This window comes from Monodon monoceros, unplaced genomic scaffold, assembly GCF_005190385.1.
Source record: "Monodon monoceros isolate NGI ecotype Baffin Bay Population unplaced genomic scaffold, NGI_Narwhal_1 Super_Scaffold_11, whole genome shotgun sequence".
In the NCBI taxonomy this organism is placed as follows: domain Eukaryota; kingdom Metazoa; phylum Chordata; class Mammalia; order Artiodactyla; family Monodontidae; genus Monodon; species Monodon monoceros.
In genome coordinates this window covers 8894971-8921408 of record NW_021703767.1, presented here as the reverse complement: position 1 = coordinate 8921408, position 26438 = coordinate 8894971, and the positions used below count along the sequence as shown (strand labels likewise).

The window sequence follows — 26438 nt, the reverse complement described above, 5'->3', positions numbered from 1 at the left end:
TTTGAGCCTTCAAATTCAAAATAACCTCGTACTCAGAACTGTAAGAGCACATTGTTTCTTTCATACTCCTTTTCACTTTATTTTTTAATTATAATTATTTGTGTACATGACAGGAAGCCCGAAGACCGTTTCTGTGGTTTATTTATGTTTGAAACACCAGTGACCAAAACGGGGGCCTGATACAGGTTACAGCTGTCAAATATTCGCTGCACCAGTGAAAGACTTGGTAGTCTTGGGCGGGTCTCAAGAGTTACAGCCTCCCCACCTGTCCTACAGGACGGCTCTTCTTTTCCTTTTACCGGACTGTAAATTCTCTTGAGGGTAAGTCTTGAGTCAGCTTCGCTCTCCACTGTGTATCCAGGGCTGGCACAGGGTTCCGCATATAGCAGATGCTCAGTAAATGTTTCCTAAAAGAATGAATTAACAAGGGAATAAGTGATTGAACGAATGACTCGATGGACTCCCCATTTCTTCCACCTGTGCATCTGTCCGCAGGGAATTAATAAACCCGCGGGAGCCAGCCCAGATTCGCAGGACTCGCGGCGCTGGACCAGCCTCTGCCGCGGGGCGGGGCCTCCAGGGAGTCCCGCCCACGCGGAGGCGGAGACTCTCGGGAGTCCCGCCCATGCGGAGGCGGGGCCTGCAGCGCGCGGGAAGCGGCGCGCGCGGCGGCGGGAGCTGGCGGCCGCGGGGACTGACCACGTCCCTATAGGTAAGGCTTCCCCGCGCTGGCTTCCGCGTCCCCGAGGTTTCTCGGCTAGACCTGGGGGGCGAGAGGCTCTCGCTGAGGGCCGGCCGCGAGGACCCGGGATAGCTCCTGAGAAGCGCGCGTCCGCGCGTCCGATCCCCGCCCCGGCCCCGAGCGGCCTCCTCCCAGGCAGGTCCGGTCCCGGCTTCCCGGGCCCAGCGGGAAGGGAGCTGCCTTCTCGCCTCCGGCCTCGGTCCGTTCCCCTGGCAGGCCCCTCCCCTGGGCGGCCTCCTCCCCCCAGAGAGCCCCCTCCCCCGCGGTCCCGGCCCCTTTCCCCGGGTAGCCCCCTCCCACGCGGCCCACTCCCCCAGGCGGCCCGCCCCCAGCTCTCCGGGCTCGCCCGGCAGCCTCCACTAAGCGGGCGCGGGCGCCCAGCCAGGCCCGACCCGGTGCGTTGATTTCCTCTGCCCGGGTGTCCCATTTTGCTTTTCCGGAGGTAGCAGGAGAATAAACTGAACAGCCACGACTCAGCGAACCATTTTAGGTGAAACTTGCTAGGTGTTAACGTCAGACGTCAACAGTAACATCCTCTCCCAACGCAGCGTGCGTTTTTAACGGTTAGCAGAGTTCCTGGCTCCTACTAAGCGCTCAGTACATCGATCCTGCTATAATATTCACCTCATTACCGACGATTTTCAGCTTTCCGCTGTCTTTGGAGAAAGAACGGTCCCCGAGGAACGGTATTCTGCCCCTTGAAGACTCAGGAGGATGAAAGTCATCACTTGTGAGATCGCCTGGCATAACAAGGAGCCAGTGTACAGCCTGGACTTCCAGCACGGAGCCGCCGGGAGGATCCACAGGCTGGCCTCCGCGGGGGTGGACACCGCTGTCAGGGTAAATGGGGCCGAGGCAGAAAGGCCCAGGGAAGCACTATTGAAGCAGCATTCTCCACTCTTCTATTTATAGTGAGTGTCAACAGACACACACTACTTAGTTATGTAGCCCAGAGGGCTAAATTCTCAGGGCCTTGGGTCAACAACGAAAGCAAAGGAGAGCACCTTTCTTCCTGGGGTCCTGTTACCTAGAGTGATGTCACCGGATGCCCATTGCTGTAGAACCCTGAGCCAGTTTCCTCCTGGGAAACAGTTTGCACAAGAAAGAGGTGGGAGGCAATGGGACTGTAGGTTTATGTTTCAGATAGGAGTTCCTTCCTCTTACATTTCAAAAGAAAGACTAAATTTTCTTTCTGAAAATCAGCGTAGTGATGTTTTCGTCGGTACAGTATGGTGCGTGCTTGCTATACGTTTCTCTGAATGAATGTGTTCGTATCAGCAGATCTGGAAGGTAGAAAAAGGACCAGATGGAAAGGCCATTGTTGAATTTTTGTCCAATCTTGTTCGCCATACCAAAGCTGTCAATGTCGTGCGTTTTTCTCCAAGTGGGGAAGTTTTAGCATCAGGAGGGGATGGTGAGTATTGTACTTCAAGATTCTTCAGAAACCAGATACCCATGTGTCTCATATTGAAGAGTGAGATTTGAGCTAGACATACTTTGTTATTTTAGAGCTCGCTTGACCCTCTCAATCTGTCATTTAGATAGTTTAGTAAAATAATGTTGTGGGGAGTGTGAAGGGGTGGAGGATGCAAAGCTTAAACTGAGAAGACCTGTTTGAAAACGGCCGCTTTCCCCCTTGCTCCCACTGGGCTGATCGGAGACAAGTAGGTAGGTGCTTACCATTCTAAGTCCCAAGGCAACTGGCCTGGCCTTGTTTGGCTGTCAGTTTAGCATCTGTAAGTGATCACAGTCAGTTCCATGTCTCTGTGTAATTAACGAATTAATTGGCTTAGGGAGTATAGTCTAAACAGCCCTCTAAATTATGTTTCTTTGGTGGGAGTAGATTGATTCATATTTTCTGCCTGCGCCATGCGGCATGCAGGATCTTAGTCCCCCGACCGGGGATTGAACCCGTGCTCCCTGCAGTGGAAGCGCGGAGTCCTAATCACTGGACCGCCAGGAAATTCCCTTTCTGCTTGTGCTTAAATGGCATCAAATGATACAGAAGAAGTAAATCTTTTTATCATGCTCTAAAACTAAGATAGTCTAGAAGTCAGAATAAAAAGAAAGAAGAAATCTCAGATGTTGTTTGAAGAAGGAGGGAAAGAAGCCTTGTTGAATTCAGTGCCCTGCTGTCCAGTGTTTCCGTCGAGGGAGGGGGTGGGGAGTGGCAGCAGCACAGGGGGCAGTGGGGAGGCTGGCGGGCCGTCCTCTGTGAGGCCGCACAGGGCAGCCCAGGTCCTTTGGCCTCGAGGGCCCGGAAACCTGTCGTCAGTCAGCACATGGAGAGTGCCGGTCCGTCAGGGCCAGTCTCATCTCAGCCAAGCTCCCCGGATTCCAGTTAATTTAGAGAGAGAACGTGTGTGTCCACACCACCGGCTCCTTCACTCTCCTCCTTCGGGCATTCCTCGAAGGGAAGCCACGTCTTGGTCAGAAGGTTATGTGGTGAGCGTGGCGTCAGAACGTGGGGAGCTAGAGGACTCAGACAATTGGTGACATCACGCTAAGGTATCTGACACGTCCATGGTGTTAACAGCTGACACATGCATGGGCTTACCATGTGCCGGGCATCGTGGGGTAAGTGCTTTATGCATTTGCCTCATTTGATGCTCACGGTAGCTGATGAGCTAGGCACTGTTATCCTTCTCATTTTATGGGTGAGGAGACCGAGGCATCAAGATGGGAAGTGACTGGCCGTAGGTTACACAGCTAGGAATGATTTGCCACCCCTTGCGTTGGTGCCTCTGTTGTTTCCTTATTCGGCCACTTACAGGTTATGCCTGTGGATTTGTTAATGTAGTCAGTTGCTTTGCAGTAGTGTTTTGCTGGCCTGGGGACACTTCTGTTTAAGGAGACCTTGTATAGCTCTGATCTGGTATGAGTTTGATTTTGGAGTTTTTGTTCGGAAGGCAAATTTGCTTTTCCTGTCCCAATTCTTAGAAGTAAATCCTTGTGGCCATAGTGTCTATTGAACAACATAGATATTATTTAATACCCTAAAAATCCAGAAGTGAAGGAGCCATGCTTTGTAAAGCGTGGCTTATCTTTAACTGACTCGTTCCACAGATGCTGTCATTCTTCTGTGGAAGGTTAATGATAACAAGGAACCAGAACAGATCGCTTTTCAGGACGAGGATGAGGCTCAGCTGAACAAGGAGAACTGGACTGTCGTAAAAACCCTGAGGTAACCTCGGGAGGGGCCTGGGAGGGATTTATCCTTACGACCCGGATGCATTAAGCTGATGCGCATTTTGACTTTTTTTTTTTTTGTGGTATGTGGGCCTCTCACTGTTGCCTCTCCCATTGCGGAGCACAGGCTCCGGACGCGCAGGCTCAGCGGCCATGGCTCATGGGCCCAGCCGCTCCGCGGCATGTGGGATCTTCCCGGACCGGGGCACGAACCCGCGTCCCCTGCATCGGCAGGCGGACTCCCAACCACTGCGCCACCAGGGAAGCCCGCATTTTGACTTTTATATCTCACTTAAAACTTTTACTTATGCAAGACAGTGATACGGGCATAGTTTAAAAGATAAAAATATGATTAAAATGGATTTTCTTAGTTTGTCTTATAAAATCTTCCTTAGTAAACTTGAATCAATTTTAAAGATACAAATATCCTTGAAGGTAGTAGTTTATAGCTATAGCTAATATAGCTCTAGTGGAAATTCCTAAAGTCCCACTGTAATGTATGGTCCCTGAGTTTGCTTTTAAATTTTTGACAATTTTTTCTCTCCTTGAGACAAGAATTGCTTTTTCTCCTCTTTGGATTCTAGGGGCCACTTAGAAGATGTGTATGATATTTGCTGGGCAACCGATGGGAATTTAATGGCTTCTGCCTCTGTGGATAACACGGCCATCATATGGGATGTCAGTAAAGGTAGCTGATATGTTTTTGTTATTATCGGGGGAAGGACTATTCTAAGTGTCTAAAAAGCCGAACCTTTAAAGGCTTCAGAGGAGTTTTTTTAGTGAACTGGAATAGGTGTTTGGCAGGACAGGTTAGGGATTAGCCCCATATGCCATGGATCCACTGCATTTTTAAGGGCCCAGTCAGAATGTATGAGGCTTAGCAGTGGTGTCATGAGTTGCTGGTGCCAAAGCAAGGTAGATCGCACACGCCTGGGGGTGCAGACATGACGGGGCCGGCGGGGCGGCACACGGCTGATCCCTGCCATCCTGGAACTTAGGATCTCAGGAAGTTAGCAAGTCATAATCAGTGAGGCATTGCATGCTCAATGTTGGGGTCGGTGGGATCAGGTTTCCATTTCGGGACATCAAGGCAAGCCAAGGACACCTCACTGCTTTGAAATAACCTGTTCACTGGTTGAGGGGACAATAAACATGTGAGAAGTTACCGTAGGATGAAAATAGCTGTGAAATGCCAAAAGCCAGTGGTGGCTGACGCCTGACCACTTTTGCCCCCTGCAGTCCTGTACTCAAGCTTGATGTCTTCTCCCAAACCTCTTTTCTTCTTTATCTGCTGATTCTCCTGCAACCCAAGTGCCCAGGTCGGGAGTCAGGCAGCGGCATTGGCATCCCCTGTGGTGTCAGCACTGCATCAGCCCAGTTTTCATCCACGCTGTAGAGGCCTCTGTTCTTCGTTCTGTGCGGTCCAGCTGAAGCGTCCTCTCTCTTGCCTCATTTCCGTCATGCTCTTTCTCATCAATCCCAGACACTCGGCAATGGGGAGGACCAGTGTCACTGTCTTCTTTTTCCCAAATCTGGCCATGTGTTGGATAATTTCAGTGTCCGTTGACACTCCATCAGCACCCCCTGAAGCCAGTTGTAACGATCTTGAACACTGCCAGCAGGCTGGGCACTCTTGCAGGTGCTGGAGGATGCGTGAATACGATGGCTACGTCCTAGTAGGGTGTCAGACGAATACACAAACGTATGATGCCAGGAAGTGATAGCACTCTGAAGGGGTCCGGGAGTGATAGGGTGATCTGGGAAGGCTTCTCTGAGCTTGTGGAGTTTGAACAGAGACTGGAATGAAGCCGGGGAGCAAGCCGTGTGCATTATTTCATGGGAACGGCAGGTGCAGAGGCCCGGCGGCCGGAGCTGCTGCTTGTGTCCCAGGAGCAGGAAATCGCCGGACGGCTGGAGCAGGAGGGAGGGGGGACCTGAGGCTGGAGGGTGGTGGGTCCAGGCCACAGGGTCGGGTCTCAGATTGTAACCAAGGTGTGACCACGTGCTGCTGATGGGTTTTAAGCAGTAGACTAATGTGATTTCGCTTATTTTTTTAAAAATATTTATTTATTTATTTACGTATTTATTTTGGCTGCGCTGGGTCTTAGTTGCGGCACACATGCGGGATCTAGTTCCCCGACCAGGGATCGAACCCGGGCCCCCTGCCTTGGGAGTGCGGAGTCTTACCCACTGGGCCACCAGGGAAGTCCCCTACTTATGTTTTAAAAAGATGTCATTGGCTGGCATGTGGCAAACTCTCCCAGGACAGCACAGCAGGTAGCAGGGGGTGTGGGGGGGAGGAGCGGTTTTGAGGAGCGTGGAAATCAAGACCACGTCCTAGGCCTCCATCGTTTTTTTTTTTCTTAACGTGTAACGTGGGCAAAATTGTTTAAAGTCAATACGTTTTTATTTATGGAAGTTCACATGCTGTGATTCCTTCTGCCCATCACCTTAGTTCCTCCAAAGTCTGTGTCGTAATCTTCAAGGTGGCCCTTTAGAAAGAAGGCCTGCTTGATCCACGCTTGTCCTGTCGGCCAGTCCACTGTTCTGCAGCTGGGCTTCTCTGAAGGCCTGTCACTTAAGTGCTCTGACAGTGACGTCATAGCCAGGCGTCCTGCTCTCCTGCCAAGCCGCCTCCTTCAGGCCCCTCAGCACCCCTGCTTCCTGCTAGAGCCCTCAGGTCCCCCGAGCCCTCTCGATTCCTGCTCTGCCGGCCCGTCTGACCTCTTATTTTCTCTCTCCACTTTGCTCCCCAAGGGGATCATTTATGTACATAGACCCTTTTCTTTCACCCGGCGGTACCAAGAAAACCCCAGCCCAGGATTGGTGCTACAATACTGACAGTCTCCTGGTCCCGGGCTGAGCACAGCTGGTCACAAACCGGCCACCCTGCATATTGGCCCGCTATAAATTCGTCCTCACCAGCCTCCGATGGGGTCCTGGGGTCCCAACCCCTTTTGCTTGTGAGGTTCGATCCCACTCCTGTTCTCCCCGGCAGCTCCCCCAAACCTCCGTAGGTCTCCTTAGTCTTCTTCTTCACCCCTGGACACCTTCATCTCAGCAGACTCCCCTAAAGGCCTTCAAGAAGGGGAGGTGGAAGGAAAGTTAGCCTGACATTTGTGCAGTGTGTAAAGTCACCGGCAGGTCACTGGCGACTTCAGGGCCAGGGTGGGGCAGGCAAGGAGCGGGAGGGAGCCCACGGCAGAGGGTTGAGTGAGTGGTCGGGAGAGCGAGTGACGGGGTGTAGACCGCTCCCCAGAGAAGAAGGTTTTGGCTTCTGTTTTTTTGTTTTTTTTGGCCTCATCATGCGGCATGTAGGATTTTAGTTCCCCAACCAGGGATTGAACCCGCCCCTTGCAGTGGAAGTGCGGAGTCTTAACCACTGGACCGCCAGGGAATTCCCTGGGTTTTGTTTTTTTAAGACTGGCCAAGGCTTCCTAACTCCATCCTCTTTTTATCCGGGTAATCTCTGTGTGCTACTGGTTTTATCTTCTAAATGTTTCCCCCAAAGCCCTTTTCCCATCCCTAGTCACAATGCTCTGGTTCAGGCCCTCATCTCTCACCTCATCTGCTGTCACCTCCTAACTAGTGACACTTTTCTGTGCTCTCTTCGACCCTCAGTTTCATCTTTATAATGCAGGTCACTTCCTAGCTCAGCGTTGCTCTGAGCCACACCATGAACCCCCAGAACCGTTTCCTTGCACACGAGGGTCTTGCACACACCAGCAGTCTCGGCTACTTGTCACTGCTCCAGTGGCCTAAACTGACTTTCACCCTGTGGATTTGCTCAGAATACCTTCTTCTCTCCTCATCGGCCCCATGTATCCTGCCTGACCTGGAGAACCAAACTCTGAGCTCACTCCTTCTCGGCCTCACCCCGGCTTTGTTAGCTGCCCTCTTCTCTGCGTCGTGTCACAGTGCGCATGCTGGTGGTGGGTCTATCCCCACCATGAGCTGTGAGCTCCCTGGGAGGAGGGGCCATGTGAAGTCATCTTTGGTCCCCAGAGCCTGACGTGGAGTTTGGTAGAGTCTAAGTTACCAACTGCTGAATTATGGAACGGCCTAAAGGAACAATACTTAAATTGTAGTTTATGCCATTTGTGCATTAGTGGGTTTTGGTAATGTGTGTGTTGTGTGCTTTATTCGTAGGACAAAAGATCTCAATTTTTAATGAACATAAAAGTTATGTACAAGGAGTAACCTGGGATCCTTTGGGTCAATATGTTGCTACCCTGAGCTGTGACAGGTAAGTTAGTATTTGGCAAGTTGTTTTCATCTCTGTTTGCTTGAAATTTTCTTCAGAGGTATTTTTGTTACAGCTTAACCAATGTAAGCCACAGTCTGGCTTTGATTCTTTCATTCTTGGTTTCATATAAAGCATTTTGTTTTACTGCTATTCTTACAGCATAATAAGAAGTTGGCAACTAATTAGGACAAGAGCCTTACACGAAGTTAGTACTTAATAAATCTTTATTGAGTGGGTGAGTGAATGCAGAAATAGCTTTGAATTAAATTTAAACTTCTTGGGCAACTTTTAAAGAAAAAGTCTTTTATAAATATGACTTAAGCAAGAAGAGATAACTAGTGGTAGGGTTGGATAGTTATTTCATTTTTTTGATTAGAGTTTACTGCTATAGTGATTTTAACAACTCCATTTAAATTAATATGAAAATAAGATACTTTGTCTTCTCTGAAAGGAGGTCTTGTTGCTGTGTTTACTGGTACATTTAAAGACAATATATATTTTTTTAATTATTTTATTTTTGGCTGCGTTGGGTCTCCGTTATTGCACTTGGGCTTTCTCTAGCTGCGGCTAGCGGGGGCTACTCTTCGTTGCGGTGCACGGGCTTCTCATTGCGGTGACTTCTCATGTCGCAGAGCACGGGCTCTGGGCACGCGGGCTTCAGTAGTTGTGGCACGTGGGCTCAGTAGTTGTGGTTCACGGGCTCTAGAGTGCGGGCTCAGTAGTTGTGGCACATGGGCTTAGTTGCTCCGCGGCATGTGGGATCTTCCCGGACCAGGGCTCGAACCCGTGTCCTCTGCATTGGCAGGCGGATTCTTAATCATTGCACCACCAGGGAAGCCCTAAACACAATAATTTAATTGTGTTCCTGGAACAAAAAATTAAAAAAAAAAAAAACCAGGGATGCCAAGCATATCACTCACCAGTCATAATAGTCCTTTGTAATATTTATCCAACTACTTTTAACTATAACAAACTGAATTTCAAATGGCGCTGGAATGAAAGCACTAAGGAAGTGTTTATTTTTCATAGAATCTCCTGTAACATTCCAAATGTCATTTATTTTCTGGTATACGTGGGTTTTTTTGTTCTTTTTTTGTGTGGCCATGCCGAGTGGCTTGTGGGATCTTAGTTCCCTGACCAGGGATCGCACCTGTGCCCCCTGCAGTGGTAAGCACAGAGTCCTAACCACTGGACCGCCAGGGAAGTCCCCTGGTACATGTGTTTTATTCAGGCAGTCAGGAGTGAAACAATTTGATTAGCTCAGGGAATAATATGAACTGCCAACAACCAATTTACTGGCTGCTGCTTCCCTTACTCCTGCAAATCCCTGAGGGCGAGACCGTTCCACACAAAATAAACTTCACTGCAGTCATACGGATGGCCACTGAGCCAGATGCCCAAGACCTGAAAAATAAGGCCAGGCTTACAAGTTTATGTCCATTGACAAGTTGAAACATTCAATGGAGAATGAAATTATGACGTATTTCCCCACTTAGTTAGTGATATCCTTCTGGTTGTTAATATTTGCCTCTGTCATTCAGTTAAGTGTGAAAGTCATTGGTCAGTGGTTTTGCAGGCCAAAAGTTGTTGAAGCAATCTTCAGTTCTGGTAATAGATTGTTTCTCTGTGAAACATAATTCGTTTACTAGAAGAGATAAATCAGACTTTTCTTCTTTATTTAGGATCCTGAGGGTGTACAGCACACTGAAGAAACGTGTGGCTTTTAATGTCTCAAAGATGCTGTCTGGAGTAGGGGCTGAAGGAGAGGTACAAAATGTTTTGACATTCCGTCTTAGCCGTACTGTAGTTGGGACTTAGGAAGTTGTGAGCTCCTACGTCGCTCGCAGCTAAACCCCTGGTTTCCAGGACCCGACGCCTGAACTGCAGTGTGACTTCCTCTCAGACCACCAAGTCTCAGTGTGGCGGTCTGGGCTGGCCTGTACGGAGGTGGGGACGTCTGGGGGCCAGGGGAGAGGTGATGGTGGGGGACAGTGTTTCCAACCCTGGCTGAACTATGGAGTCACCTGGGAAGCATGTAAAGATATGGGTGCCTGGGCCCGACCCCAAGAGCTGTGATTCACTTGGCTTGAAGCAGACAGGGCCCCCACGGTCTGAGGTGCAGTGAGGTTCAGGAACCACTGACTAGGAAGACCACAGCACTAGGCAATAGGAAGGCAGGTGGATCCAGCAGCGGTGATACACCTTCTTGGCAGGTGGAGGGGGACTCTCTGGCCATCGGGCTGGTACTCAGGAATGGAAAGGATTTTGATTTTTGAAAGAACTGGTAAATGAAGATAGCACTCTAATCCTAGTAGGTGAAAGGGAGCAAGTTGGTTACTATAACAAAGCAGATAAACAACAAGGTCCTACTGTGTAGCACAGGGAACTGTATTCAATGTCTTATGATAAGCCAGACGGGAAAAGAATATGGAGAAGAATATACACATGTATAACTGAGTCACTTTGCCGTACAGTAGGAGTTAGCACAGCATTGTAAATCAACTCTACTTCAATAAAGTTAAAAACAAACAAACAACAACAACAAAAACCAAAGCAGAGATGAGGTGCAAATCCAGTCCTGGGAAAGCACGTAAGGCAGAGTGGGCTGTGTGAGCTGGCCGGCGCTGAGAGGTCGGCTGGGTAGTTAGGAGAGTCATGCTTGGTTGAGGATTAAACGCTTACTGTTCATGAAGTGTCAGTGCATGGTAGCAAGAACTGTTCCACACAGGTGTTCAAGAAATGTTGTTTGAAAAGATGATAGGATTACTATTTTCTTTTTAAAAAGGGTTCATTCGGTTGGAGATTCTAAATATAAACACACAGATAACAAGCAAAGGGCTCCTAGTCACCTTCCTGCCATTTCCCGGTTTCATTCCCCAGACAGACCACTGTTGACAGTGTGGTGTGTGCTCTTACAGATGGTTATTTGTATAATAAGTATAGAACCACACAAACACGTAGACACACACACACACACACACACACACACACACACACACAGACACACAGCTTTCCTTAACAAAAATGGGAGATCAGTTCACGAGTGATTGCCCTTGCAGACTTGCGTGATTATTTGATATGTAATTTATTTCAGTTTCATTTATTATTATGTCGGTAAGAAATGACAATGTATAGAGAAAAAAATAGGAATTGGTAAGCCTTTATTGTGAATGCGAAGGTTTGGAATAACGTTTAGACTCTGTGTGCCGCAGGCGAGAAGTTACCGGATGTTCCATGATGACAGCATGAAATCATTCTTTCGTAGACTTAGTTTCACTCCTGATGGATCTTTGCTCCTCACACCAGGTGTGTTTAACAAAGCTTTTGATTTAAGGGCATGAGAGCAGCGGTGGTGGTGTCTGTGCTCCTGATTTTGTGATGCTCTTTGCAGCTCAGGGAATTCTGATGAAAGCAGTGGTCCCCAACTTGTCCGCACATTGAAACCTCCAGGGAGCTTCAAAAAGTGCTGGTACCTGGGTCCCACTCCCAGAGATTGTGTTTTAATTGGTTTGGAGTGTGTGGTCTGGGTTTTGGAATTTTAAAAAGATTTCTAGTGATTTTAATGTACAGACAAGTTTGGGAGCCACTAGACTAGAGTGATAAACATACTCCCTTAGGCAAATTCAACTTAAAAAAAATTTTAATGAGTGCCTTTTCCCTAGACATGTATATGGAGGTCATCGTTCTAAAACTAATGATAAAGTGCCTTTATCATTTTTATTCTTAATAATGAAGCAGCCTGTTGTGACAGGGTCTAGGCACAGACAAGTCTGGTTGGAATAACTTGTGGGAGTGTAGTGGTCAAGTCTGACAGGTCAGCAGAATCAGCAAAGACACGTCAGGGTCATTTTCAGCAGGAGGGTGAGAGGTTGAGTCCAGCAGGATTATCCAGGGCAGTGCTGTTGCCAACATGGTCTCAGAGGAGACCGTCCCCTGCTCTCCATGGCGCAGATACCGTCCTGTGTATGATACGATGACATGACCCGGGGCTGGGCCAAATGGGAGGGCACAGGTCAGGTTTGCCACTAAGTGTCCCAGCCAGGCTGGGCAGAGGAGACCCCAAGAGTGTGTGAATCATACACACATGTGTGGGTTAGGCTGTAAAAGGACATTGGGGAACACGTGGGAATGACATTGGCCTAGGGGGGTCCCAGGACCAAGAATAAGTAGTTGCATAAGTATATTGAAAGTTGTTTACTAAACTCAGTAGCAGGTCCTTTCCTAAATGGCAGCTCCAAAAATACTTTCATTTAAAATCGGGTACCAGATGGGTTATCTGCTGCCACCATTATTATTCTTGGTGGTGTTAATAAATGCAGGAAATGAAATTACAGAGATTGGAAGAAATAAAACTTTGTGATAGGTTTGTGTTTCTAGAAAATCCAAGAGATTTAAAAAATACTCTCAGAATAAAAAAAAGAATTTGATAAGGTGGCTAGATATTATAAAATACATAAAATCTGTATCTGCTACAGTAGAATAAGTACTTAGAAATGTGAAAAGGATAATTGTTCCATTCGTAACAGTGCAAAAGGCAGAAGACATGGAAATGCATAGGAAAAAATTTAATAAGGCATAGAGCCTTTATGAAGAAGACTAGAAGGTCTTATTGATGGTTATAAAACAAGTTCTGAACGAATAGAGAGATTTCGTGTTCTAAAAATTAACATGATAATTGATTTCCAATTAGGATCCCATTTAAGGTTTTTTTTGTTGGTTTGTTTCGGTTTTTTGGTTTTTTAATTGGATGACATCTCGGATTTGTTTAGGAGAGTAAATGCAAGGAATAGTAAAAAAGTATGAAAGATAAGAATAATACTTGAGCAGGCATTTTCCTGTCTAAATGTCAGAGATTCTGTAGTGCTATTGTTATCAAATCAGTATGGTATTGGTATAGGAATAAACATATAGCTTAGTGGATCAGAACAGAGAATCCAGAAATAGATTCTGGGATAAAAGGGAATTTAATAGGTGACCTGAGTGGTATTTCAGTGGGAAGAATGGATTATTGAGTGAATAGTTCTGGAGTGTCCAGCTGTCTGGAAAAAAATTAAATTGGACTCTTAGCTTATCAGATAGATAAGGTGGGCTTCCTTGGTGGCGCAGTGGTTAAGAATCCGCCTGCCAGTGCAGGGGACACGGGTTTGAGCCCTGGTCCCGGAAGATCCCACATGACGTGGACCAACTAAGCCTGTGCACCACAACTACTGAGCCTACACTCTAGAGCCTGCGAGCCACAACTACTGAGCCCGCGTGCCACAACTACTGAAGCCCGCACACCTAGAGCCTGTGCTCCACAACAAGAGAAGCCACTGCAATAAGAAGCCCGCGCACCACAGTGAAGAGTAGCTCCCCCTCACCACAACTAGAGAAAGCCCACGTGCAGGAACAAAGACCCAGTGCAGCCAAAAATAAATAAATAAAATAAATATATTTTAAAAATAAATAAATAAAATAAACTGCAGGTGAATTTAATACTTAAAAATGGTAAAAATGTAAAACTCTTGCAAGAAAATCTAGGAGGACATTCTAGGACTGGGGAAGACCAAACTAAGACTGGAAACCCAGCAGCTCTTAAATGATAGATACTTTGCTGTATTTGAATGTAGAGCTTTTGTATGGCAAAAGACACAGTAAGCAAAATCAGTAGTCGTACGATGGGACTGGAAAATAATGGTTATGGTACAGAAAAGAGAGCGCTGACAAATATCATATACAATGGCTCTTCCAAATTGGCAAGAAGAACAAAAAGACAAAAGGAGAAAAACCCAAAAGAGAAAAACGAGAGAAAGGTACAACAAGGCGGCTCATAGAAGAGCAAATCTGGTGCAAAACTGGCACACACCGGGAGGTGTTCGGAAACCCGACAGTCAAGGCAACGCAAGTTAACGTGACATCAGTAGGTATCCCTTTATTCATTACAGGCTGGAAAAAAGTGAAAATATCTGTCGCTGATGGGCATGTGTATGGCTGTTGCTGGAGAGAGTGTGGATTGTTAGAGCCTTTTGGGAAGGCAGTCTGGTAACCGTTTAATGCATGTACTCTTCAGCCAATCCGCCCCTTGTCTGACATTCACTTCCTTAAGAAATGAAAACAGTACATAAGAGTGTATGTCCAAGGATGTTTATTGCAAGCATAGCTTTTTTTTTTTAATGACACTTTCTCTTTTTAAAAATTAATTATTTTATTTATTTATTTTTGGCTGTGTTTGGTCTTCGTTGCTGCACACAGGCTTTCTGTAGCTGTGGCGAGCAGGGGCTACTCTTCGCTGTGGTGCGCGGGCCTCTCATTGCAGTGGCCTCTCCTGTTGTGGAGCACAGGCTCTAGGTGCGCAGGCTTCAGTAGCTGTGGCGCGTGGGCTCAGCAACTGTGGCTCACGGGCTCTAGAGTGCAGGCTAAGTAGTTGTGGTACACGGGCTTAGTTGCTCCGCAGCATGTGGGATCTTCCTGGACCAGGGCTCAAACCCGTGTCCACTGCATTGGCAGGCAGATTCCTAACCACTGTGCCACCAGGGAAGTCCAAGCATGGCTCTTAGTTGTAAAAAAACAAAAACAAAACAATACTCGTTAACAGAGAATGGGTGAATAAATTACGGTATTTTCAGACCAGTGCATAGTAGGTAGCTACTGAAGAGAGGATGCATTAGTGTCACGCAGTTTAACTGTCATGAGTAATTGACTGAGAAAAGCAAAATGAGCAAAAGTATAAATAATACCCCATTTTGTAAAATAGATTTAAAAAACCCACCATATGAATATACAAGCGATTGAGTTGTAACTGGTTGGAACAGTTACGTGAGCATGGGGGAAATATAGAATGACCTGATGGTTTGTTAAAATGGATTACTTGGGGATGGAAGGATGGGGTGAGATGGGAAGAGAGTAGAAAGACTACTGGCTGTGTCTGCTGCCCCCCACCCAGCGGGTATGAAATGGTCACATGGAAGATTACATATGTGTGTGTGTGTGTGTGTGTGTGTGTGTGTGTGTTTGTGTGTGTCAGGAAATGTTAACGTAAAACAGGGAGATGTTCCCAAGAGCAACTGTGTGTGACGGTCATTCTCCAACAGGATCTGACCTGGTTTTGAGTACAGCCTGAGGTGAGTGTAGAAGGGCTCTCAGATGTGGGCTGCTCCCCAGGGCAAAGGCAGCTTCTGCAGGGGCTGGAGATGTCAGCAGAGGGCTGGTCTCCTGGCAGCCTTTGGGCTCCATCAGGCTGATGGGAAAAGGCCTGAGTCTCAGGTTTTGGGTGGCAGCTGAGGTCAATCCAGGGGACAGAGAGCCGGGGGTCTGATGATAGCACTTCACTAGCAGGAATTGGCTGGATTCGCAGGCAAAGGCCTGCTGTGGTCAGGGCTCCCTGCTTTATGTTCTTCCCACCCAGGCCTGGAAGGGGCTCTGGGGCAGCTGAGCCCCTTGGGGAGGTGACAGGTGGGTAGAACTGGAGTAAAGGGCTGAGCCCAGGCAGGGACAGGGTGTTGGCATCTGTCCTCAGTCACAGAAACATTGTGCAGGTAGTAATGTTCCGGGAGAATCTTTCACAAACCGGACCTGATGCTCATGCGCCTTTGCTGATGAACAGTTTAATAACACACGGCCTTGCCTTCCTCTGCTGCTTCCCCAGCCGGATGTGTGGAATCGGGTGAAAACGTAACAAATACAACTTATGTTTTCTCCAGGAAAAATCTTAAAAGGTATGCAATTGAAGAAATATTTGAAATGTTTACCCTTTCTTTTTGCTTTTGTTGAGTGACGGTGCTTTTTTGCAAAACCGCGATTCATCTTGCAGGCCTATCGCCCATCTTCCGTGTCCTGGGAAGGCGACGCTCGCTGTCCGCTGCTGCCCCGTCTACTTTGAGCTGAGGCCAGTGGTGGAAGCAGGTACCTTAGAGCCACAGGGGTGTGTCACGTTCTCTGAGGCAGGTCACCAGGGTGGGTGGGGAGAGGTGAGTATGTGGGTTGGTTCAGTTTGGTCAGTCTTGAGAGCAAAGACTGATGTTATCAAAATACGTGTCAGATTTTGCGTTGTCTAGAATACATTTTCTTTGCTGCAAGCAACTTTAAAGGGCTAAAAATACTAGCTTTGTTTCTCTACTGAAGCAGGTTGAATGTCATTTATTATTGATTTCCTATGCAGTGAAAATTATGGAAAAATTATATGAATTGGATTTTTGTTTCACTGTTTTTTCACCTCCGGCTGCTTTTAAGATTTTTCTCTTTATCAGTTGGCTTTCAGCAATCTGATTACGGTGTACCTGCTTAATGTTTCTTGTGCTTGGGGTTCATTGAACTTCTTAGATTTACGAGTTTATAGTTTTCATCAAATTTGGAGAACTTCGCCAGTTATTTCTTCAGATACTTTTTCTGTCATCCCCCTTCTCTCTCCTCTTCTTCAGGGGCTCCAGCTACACACGTATTAGAAGTTACCCGTGGCTTACTGATGCTCTGTTACTTGTTTCTTTCCTCTCTGTGGATAGTTTCTACAGCTTGTTTTGAGTTCACTGCTCTTCCGTGTCACCTGCCCTTGGTGCCATCCAGTGTATTTTCTATCTGTGACGATGTAGTCTAGAACTTCTAGAGTTCAGCTTGGGTCTTCCTCACGTACCTCTGCTTTACACCTTCCCTCTTGCATCTTGAACACGTGGAATACACTTGTTATAATAACTCTTTTAATGGCTTTGTGTACAAAGGATTGGTTTTGATTGATTTTTTCTTCCTCATTATGGATCATATTTTTCTGCTTCTTGGAATGCCTGATAATTTTTTAAAAATTAATTAATTTATTTATTTTTGGCTGCATTGGGTCTTCGTTGCTGCACGCGGGCTTTCTCTAGTTGCATCGAGTGGGGGCTACTCTTCGTTGCTGTTCGCGGGCTTCTCATTACGGTGGCTTCTCTTTTTGTGGGGCACGGGGTCTAGGCGCGTGGGCGTCAGTAGTTGTGGCTCGTGGGCTCTAGAGCGCAGGCTCAGTAGCTGTGGCGCACGGGCTTAGTTGCTCCACGGCATGTGGAATCTTCCCGGAACGGGGATCGAACCCGTGTCCCCTGCATTGGCAGGCGGATTCCTAAGCACTGCGCCACCAGGGAAGTCCATCTGATAATTTTTTATTAGACATTGTGGATTTTACCTTAGTGGATGCCGGATATATTTTCATCCTTATAAATATCCTTGAGCTTTATTCTGGGATGCAGTGAGGTTGCTTGGAAACACTTTGCGTCTTAGGGGTCTTGCTGTTAGGCTTTGTCAGGTGGGATCACAGGGGCATTTAGTCTAGGGCTAATCTCTTCACTACGGAGGCAGAGCCGCCTGGATGCTCTAATTGATGCCCATGAAGTGGGCGGTTTTCCACTCTGGCTGGTGGGAACATGTGCTGTTTCTAGCCTTGTGTGAGCTTCAGGGGTGGCTCTTTTATTAAAAAAAATTAATTAATTTTATTGAAGTATAGTTGATTTACAGTGTCATGTTAATTACTGCTGTACAGCAAAGTGATTCAGTTATACATATATACATTCTTTTTTAATATTCTTTTCTGTTATGGTTTATCATAGGATATTGAACATAGTTCTCTGTGCTATACGTAGGACCTTGTTGTTTATCCATTCTATATAAAAAAGCTTACATCTGCTAACTCCAGTCTCCCACTCCATCCCTCCCCGACCCCCTCCCCCTTGGGAACCACCAGTCTGTTCTCTTTGTCCGTGATTCTGTATCTGTTTCACTGATAGGTTCATTTGTGTCATATTTTAGACTCCACATATAAGTGATATCATATGCTATTTGTCTTTCTCTTTCTGACTTCACTTAGTGTGATAATCTCTAGTTGCATCCATGTTGCTGCAAATGGCATTATTTTGTTCTTTTTTATGTGTGTGGGGGGGGGCACATCTTCTTTATCCATTCATCTGTCAGTGGACATGTAGATTGTTTCCATGTCTTGGCTATTGTGAATAGTGCTGCTATGAACATAGGGGTGCATACATCTTTTTGAATTATAGTTTTGTCCAGATATATGCCCAGGAGTGGGATTGCTGGATCATATGGTAGTTCTATTTTTAGTTTTTTGAGGAACCTCCATACTGTTTTCCGTAGTGGCTGTACCAACTTACATTCCCACCAACAGTGTAGGAGGGTTCTCTTTTCTCCACACCCTCTCCAGCATTTATTGTTTGTAGATTTTTTGATGATGACCATTCTGACTGGTGTGAGGTGGTACCTCATTGTAGTGTTGATTTGCATTTCTCTGATAATTAGCGATGTTGAGCATCTTTTCATGTGCCTGTTGGCCATTTGTATGTCTTCTCTGGAGAAATGTCTGTTAGGTCTTCTGCCCATTTTTGGATAGGGTTGGTTGTTTTTTGTTGTTGTTGAGTTGTTATGAGCTGTTTATATATTTTGGAAATTAAGCCCTTGTTGGTCACATCATTTACAAATATTTTCTCCCATGTAGATAGTCTTTTCATTTTGCTTACGGTTTCCTTAGGGACAGCTCTCTCTTTCCCGTGGCCCTCGCTCCAGCCCTGGCTAGTTTTCCCGCGTGCGGCACTGGTCAGCACTCAGCTGAAGGCTCGAGGCCCTTGGGGCTCTGGCTCCGCCCCTCCACCCACGCGCTCCAGTCGCCTGGGCCTCCTGGCCTCCCAGCTCAGGACGTCTGCCAGGCGCCGCCTGCGTTCCCTCCACCTCTGCTGGGCCTGGAAACTCCAGGCAGTAAACGGAGGTGATCGTAGGGCTCACCTCTCTCGCTTCTTGTCTCTGAGGGATTGCTGTTCTTCATGGCCTAATGGATAGTGTCTTAAAAAAAACCCATTTCAGTATTTTGCCTGGTATTTTAATTGTTTCAGGTGAAGGGTCAGTCAGGTCTCTGTTACTCCATGGCCGGACGCAGAAGCTGTTTTTAAGTTTCTAATCCTTTATGTGAATGACTATGATTAACTTGACAGCATTAAAACATCACTTCATGAGATGCTTCTACGTGACCCTGATGTTTCCTTATCAGGCGGTGACCCCTCAGGGTGACTTGCCTCATTCACACAACTTTTTCTTCTTTTCTTTTTTTTTAAATTTTATTTTATTTTATTTTTTTGCGGTACACGGGCCTCTCACTGTTGTGGCCTCTCCCGTTGTGGAGCACAGGCTCTGGACGTGCAGGCTCAGCGGCCATGGCTCACGGGTCCAGCTGCTCCGCGGCATGTGGGATCTTCCCGGACCGGGGCATGAACCCGTGTCCCCTGCATCGGCAGGTGGACTCTCAACCACTGTGCCACCAGGGAAGCCCTCTTCTCTTCTTTTTGAACCGCAGGTGCCCATGAGTGTTGAATCATAACACAGTGTCCTCATTGGTTCCTGCATGGGTCTCCTTAATTCTTATATTCCTATATAAAATAATACAAAAACTGAATTCTTCCGTAAAGCATTTAGTAAAGTTACATCACTTACGTCCCTGGGGAGAGGGCTTTTGGGGAAATTTTGTTTTCTTTGGGAACTTTGCTTTTGCTTGTTTGACTTTCTGTTCCTGATTTCGCCCGTCCCCAGAGCCAGGTGTGGAGCTGGTGAGCCTGCCCTACCGCCTGGTGTTTGCTGTGGCTTCTGAAGACTCTGTGCTTTTGTACGACACCCAGCAGCTGTTCCCGTTTGGTTACGTGTCTAACATACATTACCACACCCTGAGTGATATTTCCTGGTGAGTGGATGGGGGAGACAGCGTACATTCCCCTGGAGTTGCCCCTCGGGTCAGGGAGCATTTCATCCTACAGTTGGCTTTTTTGGCCCTTATTTACCAGTTTATTTAAAGGAATCAACGTAAAAAGGAAAGCTGTTTCTAACTTGCTAAAGTACTGCTTCCTGTTGTGACTGCAGTGGGTGTTGATGCCATGCAGACTGTGATGTGGTTCATCTAATTCTCATAAACCAAGGGGAGGCCCAGGGTCCCTGGTGTTGTGGGGACTCGCCAGGCCCTCTGGGAGGAAGCCCACACACGCGGGCCCCTGCTGCGCAGACAAGGAGGGGCCCCAGAACTGTGCCCGTCCTGAGGGGTCACTTTGCCCTCGCCTTTCTGCCTGGGGTTCTCAGCACCCCTGGGCTCCCAGTTCTGTCTCCACTGTGTGCTCGGGCCCAGGCTGGGCCTGGCCACCTACCATCTACTTCTTGCTCTTTATCACTCTTTATCTTCTTTTCATCTTCTTTTTATTTATTTATTTATTAAAAAAATTTTTTTTGCGGTATGCGGGCCTCTCACTGTTGTGGCCTCTCCCGCCGCGGAGCACAGGCTCCGGACACGCAGGCTCAGCGGCCATGGCCCATGGGCCCAGCCGCTCCGCAGCATGTGGGATCTTCCCAGACCGGGGCATGAACCCGTGTCCCCTGCATGGGCAGGCGGACTCTCAACCACTGCGCCACCAGGGAAGCCCTCATCTTCTTTTTATCTTGGAGGGGAAAAAAAAAAAAAAGGTCATCTCACCTTTATTCCGGTGAATTTGATGACGAAGCAGGGGTGGGTTGGGAGGGAAAGGGCGTGAGGGAGGAGCCCGCACAGATCCTTTCTCAGCCGTGTTTTTCCCTTGACGGCTTTGCCTTCAGACAAAGCTTGTGAGTATGCTTGAACTTCCATTTCCTAACCAGTGATGAGGGTGCTAAGAGTGGCCTGTAGACTTCGGTAAAGTTTCTCGCTTTCTATTCTGTTTCGGGAACGCAGGTCCAGCGACGGGGCCTTCCTGGCCATCTCTTCCACGGATGGTTACTGTTCCTTCGTGACGTTCGAGAAGGATGAGCTCGGAATTCGCTTGAAAGAGAAGCCAGTTGTGTGTGTGAGAACTCCCGATACAGCGAAGAAAACCAAGAGTCAGACACACCCAGGGTCTTCGCCAGGACCCAGGCTGGGAGAGGGAACCCCCAGCAGCAGAGTCTGGGACCCCAGCAGCCCCTCTGCAACGCCCCCTCAGGCGAAACAGTCTCCGGCCCCCACGGTGGCCAACGACACCCCTGTGACCGCTCCCGGTGCCAGAGGCTTCCTGGCAGGGCCCTCAGAGGAGAAGACCCTGCAGCCCGGCAGTCAGAATGTGAAAGCCCACCCATCCCGGAGGGTCACTCTGAACACGCTGCAGGCCTGGAGCAAGTCAACACCCCGGTGAGAGCTGTGATGGGAACAGAAACTGCCTTGCCTTGTCAAAAGACAGGATAAGCCGAAAGCCCCTCTCATAGGTGAAATCCCACACAGCTGCCAGAGAGATGTTTCCTAACATCAGACCTGAGAGTGCCGCTTCCTTGCTTACAGACCTCTGTTGGCTCCATTTCCTCCCCGTCGGGTGAGGTCCTGGCTCTTCGCCCGGCCCGTCACCGGCTCTGTGGCAGCCTGCCATCCAGCACGGTGACCCCTCACTCTCCTTCGTCCCGCGTGCTCTGAACGTCAGGTCCCCAGGGCATGCTCTGCCTTTGGAGGCCTCTGTGCCTCCACCCTCTGGGGACGCCCTGGACACCTGCTTCTCTGGGTGACACTAGAGTCCTCCCAGAAGACCCATTTGGATGTCCCTTCAGCCCTTTTCTGTGTCACAACACGTCGCATTCGATAGCAGGTGTTTGATTTATGCTTCTGTTTCCCTAGTTAGAGTACAGGCCCCCCAGGGCAGGAAGCGTGTCCCCGTTCTTTACCCGTGTTCTCCTGCCCAGACGGTAACAGGCACTTACAATAGGTAGGAAGTCAAAGGAGTACCTCCTCCACGGGGTTTTGGCGTGTCCAGCAGACTGGCTCATGGTGAGCGGCACCTCGGGTCTGAATAGCCTCCAGGTGGCGCTGCTGTTGTTTTCTCCCCTGTTCATGCCCGTCTGGCTGGTGAACGTGCCCGAGCTCACGGCTGGCACCGCAGAGCGGACAGAACTGCCCAGCATGGCCCCTGTCGTCAGGCAGCAGCTGGCCTCCAGGCTTCCTTCCCTGGACACCTGTGATCCTGCACACAGCCTTCTCCCTGGCCCACCGCCCAACACTGGGAGGCGGCCTGGGGAAGGGGCCAGGGGGAGGGGGGATGAGGGGAGCACTGCATGCCTCCCACACGCTCTGTCACGTTCACGCGACTTCATTGGCAGATCAATAATGTGGTTTAGGTGTAATGCTGGGCTCTTTCTGTATCTCTTCCTACAGACTAGCAATGTTGTTTTGAAAATTTATTTATTTTTGGCTGCGTTGGGTCTTTGTTGCTGCATGCGGGCTTTCTCTAGTTGCGGCGAGCGGGGGCAGCTCTTCGTTGCGGTGCGCGGGCTTCTCATTGCGGTGGCTTCTCTTGTTGCGGAGCACAGGCTCTAGGCACTCGGGCTCAGTAGCTGTGGCTCGTGGGCTCTAGATTGCAGGCTCAGTAGTTGTGGAGCACGGGCTTAGTTGCTCCGCGGCTTGTGGGATCTTCCTGGACCAGGGATTGAACCTGTGTCGACTGCATTGGCAGGCGGATTCTTAACCACTGCGCTGCCACGGAAGTCCCTAGCAATGTTTTTAAAATTTATTTTTAAGTGGAGGAAGGGAGTGGGAAAGTGTTCTTTGAAACATTTTCGGTATTAAAGTTTTTCCCCTCTTAATTTCTTGCGAACTTCTTGCAGTTATAATTTAAAAAAAAAAATAGTTGTTGAGAATTAAGACTGTGGATTTTAAAAAAGAACCATCTATATTTTGGAAGCCATGTCTGATAGGCTTATGCAGGAAACATCTAGCAGAGTGTTCAGCATGTCATCGGTAGTTCAGAAAACACGGGTTTTGAAACTTAGATGACTGGTTAAGGTTTAAGCTGACTCTTACTTTTATGTGATGGTTTAACTTAATACATGATCCTTAGTTACTAAGTAAGGGGGCATATTGACATTATATTCAATGCCTTGCATGATATGAGCTGAAAGTTTTACATGTTTCCTTTGACATTTGGTATTGTATGCAAACCATTCCGATGATACTAATGGCCTTTTACTTCTGTTTTTAATCAAGGAGAATAAACTTAATACCCTTAAAGACAGATACTCCACTGAATTCTATACCAACCAGCGTAATTTCCAGCCCTTCCACAGAAGAAATTCAATCAGGTAAGTGATACTGTTACTGGTTTAGTATAATTAAAGATAGAATACCATCTCTTTGGGAAATGAGCACCACCTAACTTGAAGTCAGTTCTGAGAAAGCAAGGATGCATCTTACCAGGCCTGTCGTTTAAACCCACTGATTGCGTGTGTATTCTCATCCAGGAGCCCACCCTCCCGCCAAGGCGCTCCCTGCTAGGCAGACGGTGGATTTGGGAGATGGGTAGAGCCGGGCTGGTTCTCAGCCTCGGCAGTGTTGGCATCTGGGCAGGTCATTCCTCGCTCTGGGGCTGCGCTGTGGGTGCAGGATGATTAGCAGTGCCCCTGGGTGCTGGTACCCATCCCCTGCCCCGACTTGTGACGCTCTAAAATGTCATCAGACACTGCCCACTGTCCCTCGAGAGGCACAGTCGCCCTGGTTGAGAACCACTGGGGTAGACCTTCTCCTTAGATCCATAGAGGACCTGGCCAGGCAGTTCAGTTCCTTGTCTGCGCATGAAATTCAGTTTGTAAACGTCAGCTCTTAACTTAAAGACATCTTCACTCACTCGTCCACCCTGTGTGTGCTCACATCTTAGAGATGCCTGGAGACCTTCAGGTCAGTTCCCCGGAGCTTAAGCGGCCGAGACTCAGTGAGCACAAAGAAGGTCCCCAAGGTCTGGACCCCTGATGAGACCTGTCATGTGCCTGAAGGCTGCTAGGTCTGGGGACCCCCGTGTGCCCAGAGAGGGGCGAGACCAACCTGAGACCAGTGGAATCAGACGGAGCCTGACGGACACTAGAAAATGGATTTCTGTAACAGAAGATACGCGTGGACCAATTTTCTCCAGAAATATGTTGGCTGTTGTATTTAGCATACATTTTTACCTCAGATATGTGAACATTTTAATAGACTAAATTCTCTTTTTGATGAGTTTCTGAGACTGGAACAGTTCAATGTTACCTAGTGTGAAAATCAGTAAATCCCCCCCTTGGAATACTTGTGTGAAAGTACAGACACTTTATGGGTGGACTCCTTCCACAGCTAGAATTAGAGGAGAAGGTGGTTCGAGAAGGTTTATTCTGTTGAATTTTAGAGTGTTTGATTATTAGATCACTTTAGCTTCTAAATAGTTGATTAACTTTTGGAAGTTTGTTATGTTTGCTTTCTGATTTTAAAGGTGGTAATGCACATTCCAGAAAGTTAGTAAAGAGTGAAGTAGAAAAAACGCGTTGGAGGTGGAAATCACCCATCTCACCACCAGAGGGAACCCTTGTTACTGTTTTGGCATATTTCCTTAAAATTTCTGTTTTTATTAATGTTATTTTATTTTGGGGACGGGGGGAGAGTTGAGATTTTACTTTAGATACAGTTTGGTATCCAAATAGGTTAACTTCTTAGACTGATTTTTCAAAGCAAAAAAAGTACCTTTCCTTAGCAGTCTGTGCCTCTGCTCTCGGTCCCTGGGATGCTGGCATGGTCATTTCCCTCTTGGGAGCAGACCAGACTCATGGGCTGAGACGTATGACGTGCTGTCGCTGCAGGAGGCCTCCCACGTTTGGAGTCTCCTCTTAGCGCAGGAGACTCTGGTGATGTGACCAACAGGTGGTGATGGGTGGAGCCCTAGAAGCTGGTGCAGCTGCTTCACGTTGAGGAGTTTACAGATGATTTCATGGCCCTCGATGCTCTTCCTCTGGCACGATGAACACGGTGAGTCCCGCAGGTGAGGCTACACCCAGGACCCCTTCCCTGTCTGAACCAAATCAGAGGGCAAGTTTGGGACCCGCCGGCCCAGGCTCTGGCAGGGAGCCGCTGGGGATGGAAGAACACACTCTTGTCAGCTCAGGTCAGCAGCAAAGAAGAGAGCTGGAAAGAAGCGTCAGCTTGTTGCTAATCCACAGCCCAGTTAACCAGAAAAAGAGTCTGCCTCTCTCTACACGGGAAAGTGGCAAGTGGGATGATTTACCACGTGGAGAGCTGGCAGGTGAATCCATGCAGAGTTGTAATAGTGCAGGTGTGGGTCACGTTCAACATGAAGACATTTAAAAATGTCAAATAGCAGCTGTTTTGACCAGTGGTTCTCAACCTTGAAGTCCCCCAAAGACCTGCCGGACATCAACACCCGGGTCCTGCCCTCCTTGGTCTGGGGCCCAGTCTGAACATCGGGCTTCTTTAAGGCTCCTCTGGTGATTTGAGGCACAGCCAGGATTGGGAAATCGTGAGAGGAAAGCTTTCCCCGGAGGTGGCGTCTGCTGGTGATAAATGCACTTGCGCCAAAAGCTTTTCCAGGCTACCTCTCTGGTTCATCACCGACTGACAGCAAAGCCTCTCTACCCGGGCTGCCAAACTGAAAGGATAATGTGTGAGATGCTGTCAGCTCTTCAGAGGAAAAAGGTCTTTTTACATTGCCTGCGGCTGGAGCACGGTGTGTTTTGTAGGGGTTGGTCCCCGTGCAAACAGGAGTCGTCATGGGTCCCTTGTCCCTGTGAACCGGCTGGCTCCCCGGCCACCCCCAGTGGAGGGGCGACGGGAATGGGTGGGAGGGGGCCGGTGCTCCTTCAGCGGAAGTGCACATTGATAGGCACCATTGCCTGTCTGTCAGCTGTCTCCTCGACTGTAAATTACAGACTCGGCAATAAAAGCCCAGGCAGTGTCACCTTCCGGTCCTCGTCTAAGGCCACCTGCTTCCATCTGGGTAGTGACTGGGGAAGGGAAGCCTTCTGCGACAGGAGCCTCGCCCGCCCCGCCGGGTGGGCAGTATGCCCGCTCAGGGCTGTCCTGCATCTGTAGTTGGGTGGGGCTCGTGTCTGAATCCTGCTGCCAGGTGAGGAGACGCGGGAGGGCTCGGGGAGAACTTGATGGGGTCCGGCAGCGAGGGAGGGCCGCCCTGCCCTGGCCTGCGCACTGGCGAGAGGAGAGCTGGCAGGGCCGCCGGCGGCAGACGTGAAGGCTCATCACGGGCCAGGCTGCAGCCATGGGCAGAGGGGCGTCCCCAAGCAGGCTGTCCACCAGGGCAAGGGCCCCCCGGTGGAGAGAGGCAGAAGGGCCAGCAGGAGGGTGAGTCGCAGCCAGTCCTTGGGCCCGTTTTTGTCCCCTGCAGCCCCGTCTGTCGTCCTTGCCGAGATCACTCACTTCTGCATTTTAACAGTGCTGTTGACCCTTCTTACCAAAATATTGCCGGTGTCCCTTTAAGTAGGTCGTGAGTCCTTGAGGAGACCGGGGGGGGGGGGGGGGGG

General features: G+C 48.6%; 1 protein-coding gene across 2 annotated transcripts; it reads left to right on the top strand.

Moving 5' to 3' along the window:
• The first annotated feature begins 648 nt into the window (after nucleotides 1-648).
• CHAF1B (chromatin assembly factor 1 subunit B) lies at nucleotides 649-24540 on the top strand. Of its 2 annotated transcripts, none has more exons than XM_029215525.1 (14): nucleotides 649-712; nucleotides 1388-1582; nucleotides 2024-2156; nucleotides 3809-3926; nucleotides 4516-4619; nucleotides 8081-8177; nucleotides 9860-9944; nucleotides 11390-11483; nucleotides 15802-15871; nucleotides 15967-16058; nucleotides 19707-19854; nucleotides 20866-21297; nucleotides 23134-23228; nucleotides 23801-24540. In XM_029215525.1, the coding sequence occupies exons 2-14, from the start codon at nucleotides 1457-1459 to the stop codon at nucleotides 23890-23892; spliced, it is 1686 nt and encodes a 561-aa protein (XP_029071358.1). In that variant the 5' UTR covers nucleotides 649-712; nucleotides 1388-1456; the 3' UTR covers nucleotides 23893-24540. The 2 variants fall into 2 exon arrangements, with proteins under 2 accessions (XP_029071358.1, XP_029071357.1); XM_029215524.1 differs by having other exon boundaries at nucleotides 2021-2156.
• Nucleotides 24541-26438: the final 1898 nt, after the last annotated feature.

Coding starts and splice junctions, on each gene's coding strand:
- CHAF1B (XM_029215524.1), top strand. CDS start 1,457: ATGAAAGTCATCACTTGTGAGATCGCCTGGCATAACAAGGAGCCAGTG. Junction 2,157..3,808: donor TTTAGCATCAGGAGGGGATG/GTGAGTATTGTA, acceptor CTCGTTCCACAG/ATGCTGTCATTCTTCTGTGG. Junction 3,927..4,515: donor ACTGTCGTAAAAACCCTGAG/GTAACCTCGGGA, acceptor TTTGGATTCTAG/GGGCCACTTAGAAGATGTGT.